General features: G+C 35.9%; 1 protein-coding gene across 1 annotated transcript; it reads right to left on the reverse strand.

Moving 5' to 3' along the window:
* Positions 1 to 103: 103 nt before the first annotated feature.
* MRPL44 (mitochondrial ribosomal protein L44) lies at positions 104 to 8,935 on the reverse strand. The gene is made up of 4 exons (XM_045559104.1): positions 8,681 to 8,935; positions 5,917 to 6,385; positions 2,830 to 3,008; positions 104 to 431 (listed from the first exon to the last, which is right to left on the reverse strand). Exons 1-4 carry the CDS (start codon positions 8,857 to 8,859, stop codon positions 260 to 262), a joined length of 999 nt encoding a protein of 332 aa, XP_045415060.1. The 5' UTR covers positions 8,860 to 8,935; the 3' UTR covers positions 104 to 259.
* Positions 8,936 to 12,049: the final 3,114 nt, after the last annotated feature.

Raw genomic sequence — 12,049 nt, forward strand, 5'->3', positions numbered from 1 at the left:
CAATAGTAAAATAAAAAACTTTAGGAAAAATCTCTTGGAAAAAATGTCAAAAAACGACTTTTGATTAAACAAAAAAAAAGATTTTTAAAAAACAAAACCAAAATACTCTGACTTGATTAATATTTATTTAATTTTAGAACACAGTATGAAGAATAAAACGTATTTCTTTACAATTTTGAAAATGCCTAACTTGAAACACCTTTAACATTTGTCTCATTGTTTTGCTCACAAATTTCGGGTTGCCATATCTCTGACTTGGCTAGCTGGCAGTGATGGTCTTTTGTGCTCTCAAGTTCTCTTCAGGTTTGGAATAGTCCCAGGGCCGTCTATTCTCTGTGAAGCCATAAAGTTTTCTAAGTGCCACCCGAGCAGCTTCTTCTTCTGCAACCAATATTGTTTCCCCAGGTCCTTCTGCTATCAACTTTTTATCACTAGAAAGAAAACAAACACTAGCCTTAAATTGTGTGGTACACAGTAAGACCCAGTACACAAAGCAGTTATGCCCTGTAAATCTTATATATTTTGGTAACAACAAACACCAGACACAACACAATAGCTTTAGATACATCACCTTTTAGATTTTAACTAGTTTTGTTGCAAATTCATTATCTATGGTAATTAGACAAAGATACACTTCCATTTCCAGAGAAATAGAAACAACTTTCTAGGTTCAGTACTTTTAAAGGCAAAAAAGCAATGCGTACCTATGTAAGTATGGGTTTAATTACTGATGAGAAAACTGGAAAAATATAAATATCTTCTTATAAAAATCTGAAACTATTATAAATATTCTCAGGAACTATAACTAAATTATTTGTAATTCATTTTGAATGTTTGAATGTGTGATATAACATAAGGAAAGATTCTGTTAAAAAATTGTGCCTTTTGTCATTTAAACATTGGCACAAATGAGAAATCAGTTCTGTATTTTAAATTGAGAACTTTAGATTCAAAACTGGCTAGATTTAAAAATCATTTTCTATATCTATAATCCACTCTAATTTATTCCCAAAAGACAGACGTAGCACAGTAAACATTAAATGCTGGCTACCAGTGTTCTATTAAAACTAGATAAAACTAAAACAGGTATTCCTCTGCTTTACTGATATTTCTCTTATCATAATTAGCTATCTTCTTTAAAAATGTAAAAATGTTTCTGCAAGGGGGCAAAGGATGTGCACATTAAATAACTATAATCCTATTTGTTTTGCTACTTCTTTAACTGCAAATTTCCTGACCTAAAATTTCACCTATGCAATTAAAAGAGGCATCTTTCTGAAAGTTTCCTTTACAGCAACTCCACTTAATAACTGGGATTCAATGTAAGTCAACTTGAAAGTGAAGACTACCAGAACTAAAGAAAAATGAGTGAAGCTACACAAGTAAAAGAACAACAATGTGGAAGCAATTTGCTAAAACATTTGTTATTTGACAGTAATTTGAAATGAAACAATAGTTAATCACGTAAGTTAAACTTCATAATAATAAACACAAACATATTTATACGAAGTGGAAAATAGAGAAAATCACCTAAGTAAATTTCATGCACAGATTTATGTCTCTAGTCTAATGATGTTGATTATTATATCACTGATCATCTTTTAAAAACTCATTATGTAAAATCTAGAAAAACACTACACCCAAGGCAATCACTGTTACTAATACATAATATGGCAAATTATTTCATACTTTTTTTAGATAAAAGATCATTCTCCCAAATTTCTCAATGTCATTAAAAATTCTTTTAAGAATGTCACCTGTAGTAGCTGTACTATTATTCTATCATGTGCATATATCATTTCTCTTGTGTTGGATACCAAACTTACTTCTCATTTTTATTAGTTCAATAACTATTTACTGGCCACCATGTCTCCCAGGTACCATTCAAGGTATGAGGTAGTAAAAAGTAAAAAAGAAATGAACACCTTTGTTCACAAATTTTTGTCGGCAATCTTAAGACAGACAATCAAAAGTAGAAATACCAAATCCAAGTACGTGCAAGTTTTAAAGATTCTTGACATTCTATTGAAATTATTTGCATAGTATTGTACATTTTTCTCTTCTACCAGCACTGTATGAATTGATGATAAAAGATGTATTTAAGGTTTGCCAATATGATAAGCAAAAAAAGAGTATCTCATTATTTCGGCTTTGTACTTCAATTAAAACTGATGATGAAAATTTTTACAACACTATACATTTTCTCTTTTGTGATGTTTTCCATTGCTTTTATATCCATAAGTCTTTTGTGATAAGATTAGAAAAAGACTTAAATTTTAATCTAGCTATCTTAAATATTCAATGTTTACATTTAACACTTTAATCTCAACACCTGAAATTAATTTTGGGCAGTTTTTATTTACAAAACTAAAAAACTCTCAACATGGTTTGAAATTTACATTTTTATGGATAACTAAGCCCTTCCTTTCCCAGGTCTAAGCTCAGTTGAAGCTACTGACAGGGATAGATTAAGGTTAAATCTATAACACGTATGAGTCAAAACTTGTACTTTTACATGAAAAATTTAGGTTAACATATATCCTATGAAATTCTACAATAGTTGGCCAACAAAAGCTACCATTAGCAAAACATATATTACTTACCTTCCCCTTAAGAATGACAAGCAGAAAAGGAAATAATGTTAACATAAATAGATAATCATGAGGAAGAGATTTTTAAAAACCTTTTAATGCAGTTAGAGGGTATATAAAGGAATTTGGAGAGGTTATTGTTAAGGAATGTCAACATTCCTTATGTTGTGGAATATGAAGAGTTTCTTTTTAAGGCTTCCAATCAAAATTGTGAAGTTAAGATTAAAATTTCACTAACCAGTATAAGCCAACAAAATACAAAGGCAGAAGTGTGGTACTTCCAGACTGCCTAGTAAGTCTAGGTTCAGGAGCTGAAATATTCCTTTTCTTCAATTCTTCTAACAATAGTCCCATGGGATTTATTATCTTCCACATCTCAAAGAGCTCTTTTCCAGTCATTTGGGTAATTAAGAAGTCCTGCATATAAAAATACAATTTATACATTTAAATTAGTATAAAAAACATTAAGACCACAATTCAAAGTCCTTTCTTTTATGCTGTTTGAATTAGAAAAACCACAAGGTATATTTTTAACAGAAATTTAAAACTTAATGGGAAACAAAAGACAAAATGAACTATTTTTTTTCAATCCCATAGTTTTTTCACGTAAATTTTATTATAAAAATCATAGTTGTATAAAAAATTTTGAAAGCCTGAGAAAATTGTCTATTTTAAGCAATATCATGAGGAGAATTCCATACAAGGTACAATCCTATCTTATAATTTAAAATTATATTCCTACCAGTAAGAAAAAAAGATTTAAAAAGTTGAATTAATGAACAAACAGTAAAAACTTCTGGCAGAAACTCATATCAAAAGGCATTCAGGATCTCCAGATATAATACTTCGTCCATTAAGTTGATGATTTTAAAAAAAAAATCATTTAAATAATACTTTAACATAAACTGCCTTTTAAATCCATGACTTATTAATACTTCTTTATAAGACTAAGAAAACTGAGAAACAAATTATGAACATTCAAAGCAGAATTCATTTTGCCAGTAAAAAATTTAATTATGTTGAACAGTAACTATAGAAACAAACATTAATTTTCACAACAATTTATATATCATAATTTACTTGTGTCAACAAACATTAGTAATATGGTAAGAGGACGGATAAATGAGGGCAGGACGGAAGAAATTTTAAAAGATCCCTTAGTTTATGAAATAAAAGCAATGTCATTACAATAGTCCTCCAAGCACTAGAGCTCTACTTCATCTTGCTTAATAAAAAATATTTATTAAGCCCATTCTCAGTGGGGGATTTTGAATGTTTTAATGTACAGAAGTAGAGGTGTCTTATGGGACACATACGTATATGCATGTATATATGAATCACTGAATTGTCATCCACCATACTGAATAACCAAATGGAGGGTAAGGAACAACGATTCTTTTCCAATGCCTAACATATTAGTATTAGGAATAAAGAAAGAAATCTCAACTTTTCTGGTGTGATTACCTTCCACTACCTCCTATTTTTTCCTATTTGCTCCTGGTCTTATTAATTTCTCGTGGGAACTTTTAGTAGGCTGTGGGTTGAATATTCTAATCCCATCTCCCCAGGATAGGGAGGCAATATGAAGAAATGATGTTCTAAAATGAACAACTGATCACAGAATCTCCCACTTAGAACTCTTCCAGCTGTCTGTAAACAAGATCATCAAATAGATCTTTATTATGGCTGAGTGCTGCTCAAATTTCCGGCTGCAGAAAAATCACCAAGAGAGCTAGTTAAAATACAGACTCCTAGGCCCTACTCCCAGACACGTACTCTGAGGTGGTGCCTGAGGAAGTGCATTTCTAACAAGTTATCAGTGATGCTACTGATACTAAATGTCCAAACCACTTTCTGGGTGACAATGTTACATAGTCTGCATACTGGCTCTCAAAGGTTCATCTTTGACCACTCCTCCGGATGTAATATGAAGCCAGGAAAAATTAATTGCAGTTCCCAAGCACAAGCTCATCCTTGACGCATCTTCTTAAAATGTCCTTTTTAGGGACAAATGTCACTTCTGTAAAACCTTCCTTACTAGACAGAGTTGGTTGTTACCTTCTCTAAGTTCCCTCTGAACCTTAATACTACTATGAAAGCACTTCCCACATTCCACTCCATCTGTCTAATGAGCTGTGAGCAGGATCGATGCCTATTTAGTCTGTGGCTCCAGAGCTCAGCAGAGTGCTTGGCACATAATAAGACACTCAACACTAGGTGGATAAATGAACGAATGAAGATAATCCAAACCTGTCAATTCTACTACAGGAGACACTCAAGCTCTTGACTTAGAAACAGACATTTGAATTATCTGTGTTTAACTGGATCTTTAATTAGAACTGTTAGCAACACACTACAATATGGTAAACAACTATTTCCAAAACGGTCTCAAGACTACCTTTTGGAAATTTCAAAGTCACAGCCAAATATTGTTTCGACAGTTTTAAAACCCAACAGAGGATATAAGGATAAAGAGAATAGAAATCAAGGAGGACTTTGAGAATTTCTTTAGAAAAAGCTATCTAACTAGGGAAGGAGGAAGACAGGTGTTACCAATGAACAAAATTTGAAGTGTTGGTAAACACAGATATCATTCGCTAACAAAATGATCAAATTTGGTATCAAAATGAAATTAATAGAGTCCAACAACATGTGTGCTGGTTTAAAGAACTTGACATTCAAATGTCTGAATTGAGACTGTGTTTATTACTTAGAAAGATTGTGTAGACCCTCTATTATTGAAGAGTGAACAAAAACTCATGTTCTCATCCAATGGCAGAGGATAAAACTTCTCCCAGTTAATAAATTTTAAAAGGACAAGGAAAGTCAAAATGTACCAGTTATGTAAGAATTTTAATTAGCTAAGCTACTAGCTAACAAATAGTTATTTATCACAGAGACTGAGAAACCCAAGACTTATCACTTGGAAAAGCAGAACAGCTGCTAATACTTAAGCATGGAGCTCCTAACCATGCTAGGCCTTTGCATAGTGTCCTTTGACCTCAATTCATTCACCAAACATCTACTGAGTATCTACCATGCAGGCAACTATCCTTGGCCCTGAGAACGTAAAGCTAAAGATGACACAGCTTACAGTCCTTCACAAGTCACAACCCAGAATTTCATGTTCACTTCTGATGATGTGAGGACAGCTGTCAATAAGAGACAGCTGGAATAATGAAGGCCCTACCAGAAAGCTTTAGGTCTTTTTCAGTTTTTGTTGGGAGAAAAATTCACTTCCAAGGTGATATATCAAAGAAATGAATTACAAAAGGAAATTTTTCCTTCTCTCCACCTCAAGCATGTGCAATTAATAATTACCTACCCTGATGAAAAGTGCAGTCCTCTCAGGTCCACTGCTCTGTAGGAGGGCTCCAATTACCGCAAAGAAAGTACGCTGTAATACAGGCAAGGGAACTGGGAATTCGGCACTCAACGTTAACTGCTCCACAGCCAAGTTTCTAGCAACATGACAAATAATTTCCTCACCAGTGAGAAAGTCAACAAGACCTTTGATGCCTTCAGTGGGCAAGTTGGGGTACTCATCTTCAAGAAATTTCGTGAGGCAAGTTTGAGAAAAAGATTTCCCTTGTTCAGACAGTTCTTCATTACGTTTAAGATTCAGAAGAACAGCTTCTTTCTCTATCCCAAGTTGTTGGCGTTTGGCTTCCTCACTTTTAATATAGCAGTCATTAACAAATGCAGTTTTAAGAAGATCTAAGGAAAAGGTTTCTTGTAACCGAGGTCCAAAGGCTTGTATTTCAGCATGGTAATCCCAGTTGGGCTTCTCTGAACTGAAAACATAAAGACAGTAAGTGATGGTAAAGAGAACATGTTACTATGATGTAAAAATTTTTCACTGTGAGGCCAGGTGTGGTGGCTCAAACCTGTAATCTCAGCACTTTGGGAGGCTGAGGGGGGAGGATCACTTGAGCCCAGGAGTTGGAGGTTAGAGTGAACTATAATAGCACCATTGTATTTCAGCTGGGGTGATAGAGCAAGACCCTGTCTCATTAATGATATAAAGGAAATGAAAAAAGGTTGTTTCTTTTTAATGCCAGGCTCTGCTAAGTATTCAAACTTAAGTCAGATGAATACTGACAATCCTTTGTTATAGTCATAGTTAGATTAATTTTCCCTTTGGCCCAACTGCCACTAAACCATTATCCTAATTTTTAGGTTCTTTATTTCTCTTTTAACCATGGAACTATGCTTTATACCTAGGTATGAGACATGAATTATAACTTCACAGATTCAGGACACAAACAGGTACATCATATTTATAGCTGCTCCTCGATATCCATGGGGGAATGGTTCCCAGAGCCCCCCCTCATGTACCAAAATCCATGGATGCTCCAGTCCCTTATATAAAATGGTGTAATACAGGCATATCTTATTCATTTTATTGTGCTTCATTTTGTTGCACTTCACAGACACTGCATTTTTTTTACAAACTGAAGATTTGCAGCAACCTCGCCTGTGCTCACTTTGTATCTGTGTCAGCACTGTTTTAGCAATAAAGTATTTTTTAATTAAGATATGCAGATTGTTTATTTAGACAAAATTCTAATGCACACTCAACAGACTACAGCACAAACAAAACTTTTATAAGCAATGTGAAATCAAAAAAATTCATGTGATTTGCTTTATTGTGGTGGTCTGGAACCAAAATCCAAAATATCTCCGAGGTATGCCTACATTTGCATATAACCTATCCACATCTATCTCTAGATTACTTGTAATACCCAATACAATGTAAATGCTATGTAAATAGCTGTTATACTTTATTGTTTAAGGAATAATGACAAGACAAAAAAGTCTGTACATGTTAAGTACAGACATAACCATTTCCCCCCCAATATTTTCGATCTGTGGTTCCTTGAATCCCCACATGCAGAAGCCATGGATACAAAGGGCTAACTGTAGTTTGTATTCTATTAAGTTTTGAAAATATCCATTTAAATTAGTAATTAAATAATCTGGCAACAATATATAATACAGAGGTTAAAAGTTCATAATCATTTCCAAGAACTAAAATCTCTTTTTAAAAAAAGATAAACCCAGAATAAAGCCCTTTTAAGTAAAAAAGAGCACTAAAGTATAAAGATCTGGTTTGAAAGTCAGAAGATCTACATAATATATAGACTTATATAATCTATACAATCCATAAAGTTTCTCCCAACTTCAAAAGCTTAAAAATACCTAACCTTATAATAAGCAAGGAAATGTGAAATAAGAAGAGATTTTATTTTTTGCTAATATGGAAAACAACATAATATTCTGTGTTAGAAGAATGTTCCTACTGGTGGGAGTATAAACTGGATCAACATTTTCTGAGGGGGCAATATTAAACTTATCAAAACTTCATACATACATACATACATAAAGTTCCGAAGGATAAAATATGGATATTCACTGTTACATCTGTTGTAACACCAATAATATGGAGTTCATATTGCCCATAAATGGAGCCATAAAAAAAGAGTGGGGTATACCTATTTGTAATGTCATGACATCTCAAAAAACACATTATTAAACAGAAAAGGCAAGATAAAGGACCATAAGTATGATCTCCTTTGGAGCTATGAAAACCTGCGTCTCTTTCTGCCAAACCTTCTGCTACTGGAACAAGATTAATCAGGGCAAAAACCTAAAGCTAACCTTTTTTTCTTTTACTCTAGACAGTGGAGTTGTGGTTGTAGATACTTAAATCTTTTCTCCCTAATTCGCAATGCTGCAGAATGCTTCCTGTCCTCTTATCCGTACCCGAAGAATTCTCAGGCATCACAAAACGGTAGCTACAACCCCCAGGCTCATGTTAAGGTTACCCTCCAGCCGACCTCACTTCTCACAATTTTCAGCAGATTCTAAATGGGAGTTCCAAAGCATCGGGAACAGCCCGGCGCTACCGCCCGCGGCACAAATCCATTTTCTTTGCCTCAGGCCATGTGCCCAAGTCCCATGGGTGTCTCTATGGCAAACCTCCTAAGGTTCAAGCCAGGCGGGCATCCGCCGCCTGTCCGAAGCTGCGAAGAGGAGGCCCCGTGTACCCGACCGGCACCCCGGCCCCTTCTCCAGGTGGCTCCTACCGGCGCACGGGCGGCGGCGGGCACCGCAGCAGGCGCCACCGCTCCAACTCCTTCTGGAAGCGGAAGGCGGCGCGAAATCCCTTCTTCACTCCTCGAACCGGCGGGACGAGCAGGGGGACTGCCGGAGCCAGGAGGCAGTGAGGCCCCTGCTGGAGCAGACTCACCAGCCTAGACGCCATTGCAGGGGAGAAAGTAATGGAGGACGGAAGGAAAAAAGTCGAGCTGGTGTTGCGGGAACACAGGTCCCCCGGAATCGGAGCGTGCGCAGAGAGAGCAGGGGCGGGGACAGCACCTGAGGGCGGGGCGACTACGGCTGCGGTCTCACTGCGAGTGCGCAAGCGCTGGTGCTCGCCCACCTTGAGGTTATGTACAGATGAGCCAGTTTAAAGGGCTTTGGGGTTCTGGAATTTCTGGCAGAAGTCTCTTCTCGCGGTCTGTTGCTCTCTTGTTCCTTCAGTTGCTCTCTTATTTCTTCAGTTGCTCTCTTATGCCTTCTTTTCTCATTAAAGCAGAACAAAAAACCTGTTTCACTTTCAGGTTAAAAAAAAACACCTAAATTCTCAAAAGCTAAAACATTTTCTGCTTATATTTAGTTTTAGAGTTCCAGACCATCAGTCCAGCCACTACTGAGCAAATATTTACTGAGCTTCTTCTTTTAACCCAGCACATCTCCAAAAGCCTTATTTTCAGAAGCCCTAGACTCAGAAATGTTGGCTTATCAAAATTAAAATTTTTATTGAAAAGCAATCTAACAGAACGTTTTTTAAAAACATTGGGAAAAAGACTGAGGAAAAAAGTACATCAAAGCAATGACAGTGGAATTATAAGTAGTTCTCTTTTTTTTTGGTCTTCATCTTTATCTTACACTCTTTGGAAATGGTATTATATTGCTTTCCTACCAAACTGTTAATACAGTATAATTTTTATAGGTCTTATATTAAATCACAAAGGGAAACTGGTTTGAATTCTCAATTTTGAGTTGCCTGCTGAACATCTAGTTGCTCAAAGGGGCACGGCTTTCTGTGGTTTCTCTGCTTATTAAAGGCATCAGTGTCCCCTGCAGCCATACAGATTGGACTCCTGTATCTTTGATTGTTCCTGTTTCCACCAAAACCCTCTTTTGTCCAGTTACCAAGTGCATTTTCAGTTTATTTCCATAGCAGGTACCTGATGGCTCTCCTTACCTTTTCCCCTGGTTATTGTAATTGGCTTCAAACAGGCTTGCACCTTCCTCCCTTCCCCAGACACAGCTCACCTACATCCGTCTTCTTGAAGCACAGACCAAAAGCATGTTACTACTTAGCTTGGAGAATCTTCAATACCAGGATCATACAACTCAGTTGGGTTTCTTAGCTTGCCTTTCAATAGGGAGAAAGCAAAAGAGGGGTTCAGCACACATCACAAAACAAGCCAATGGATCTGTGGCTGAAGCAAATTCTCTAAGAAGGGGTGAGAGGAGATTATGATTGCCTTTGTGTTACATTGTATGTAAAGTATTGAAAATTCATGTAACATCAGTCAAATAAGTGGTTTATAAGAAAGCACATGGCACTGTAATTTCTGCAATATACCATTGATTGGGAGAAATAATCTAAAGCTAGTTGTAGCATATTAATGTTAAGTTAAACTGAAGTGCCTTTGTATTGAGTTTCTCAGTAATACAATAATGAAAGCATGGTTTGCAAATTTTAAAAAAAAGTGTAGACTCTCAAGAGATTTTTCCCACTAACATACCTTGTGGAGTCCAGGAATTAACTGGTTTTTAACAATTTGTTATACACTTGTTAATTTATTCAATAAACATGAATTAAGGAGACTACTTTGTTCCAGGACCCAGGTCCAGAAACTCTAAGGAAGAAAAAGTCCAGTGTGGTTTTTTGCCCTCAAGAACCTGATTTTCCTTTAACCTGCTGTTAGCCCTAATTTAATCAAATCTCACCAATGTCAACAACCTTCTGGTTTTCAGTGGATCAAGGTCAGATGGAAGAGTGACCAAAGTCACACTTAGGAAGAGGAGAAGGTGAGGTGCTAAGGGTTCACTTTAACCCTTGGGGAACATTTTGACCCTTTGTATTTTGACCCCAGAGATATTGTTTATGTATTTTTTCAGTGATGGTGAGGGCAATTGGAACATAGGGCACAGAAAGATGAAGGAGAACAAAGTTAGCTTTAGAATAGTCCCTTCCTGGACAGGAGAGCAATTCTGAACCATCTCAGGTTACTTCCAACTATTTCATAGATGAGCTAAGGAATAAACACAAAATAGTGGACTTTAATCCTAGTCATAAAAAAAGTTACAGACAGAAATAACTGCCATAAAATAAAACTTACTACAGTTAAAATTGTTCAAAATTTAAAAATTTGGTTGCTGATAAATATTGATATAGAATTGAATCTTTTTCACCAAAGTTACATCTATAGGACTTAGCTTTGAAAAAATTGACTTGGCAGATATAATAGCCACAAAAGAAAACTCATGATAATAAAACTAATTCGCAAAAGCCTTGAGCAGTGAATAAAATCTTAGTTATGAAATAAATATAGGAACAAGATTCATGAATATACATTAAGAAATATAAGAATGAAAGTACAAACAGTTAGAAATAGGCTATTTGTGCTGTATAGAAAGTTGATCAAGAAATTAAACTGGCTTAATGAAGTTTGCTCCAGAAACAATTTCTCAGAAAAGTATTGATGTTGGTATAATTCTTTTATAAACACTTTAATTCATAATTATGGAAATAAAAATTTCCTTGATGGGATAGCAGCCACCAGAATGGCTCCAAACGATCCCCACCTCCTGGTATTTACACCTGTTTATAGTCCCCTCCCACGTTGTACTAGATTGGTTGTATCACTTCTGAGCTTAGGTAATAAAATACATCATAGTTTCCATTTTTATCAGATGTCTTGTATTTCTTTGATTACTCTCCCATTGGGAAGTTAGCTGCCGTGTTATGAGGAGTCCCAAGAAACCGTGTGGAAAGGCTCCCTTAGTGAGTAGCTGAGGCTTTCTGTCAATAGCCATGTGAAGGAGCCATCTTGGAAATGGGTCCTCCAGCCCATCCAAACCCTCAGACGACTACCTTCTGGCCCCCTTACCTGCAACCTCATGAGTGACCCTCAGCCACAGTCACCCAGCTAAGCTGTTCCCAAATTCCTGGCTTTCAGGAACTATGTGAGATAACAAATGTTTGCTGCTTTATGCCGCTAAGTTTTGGAGTAATTTATTACAGAGCAACAGATAATTATTAATTAATATATTTGCATCAAATCAGTTGGGTGAATATGGCAAAATAAAAAATAGTCCATATTCACCCTCTGAGACTTAAGGCCTCAGAGTTCTGGGTGTAGAGGGAAACATGAGAT

This window comes from Lemur catta, chromosome 8, assembly GCF_020740605.2.
Source record: "Lemur catta isolate mLemCat1 chromosome 8, mLemCat1.pri, whole genome shotgun sequence".
In the NCBI taxonomy this organism is placed as follows: Eukaryota; Metazoa; Chordata; class Mammalia; order Primates; family Lemuridae; genus Lemur; species Lemur catta.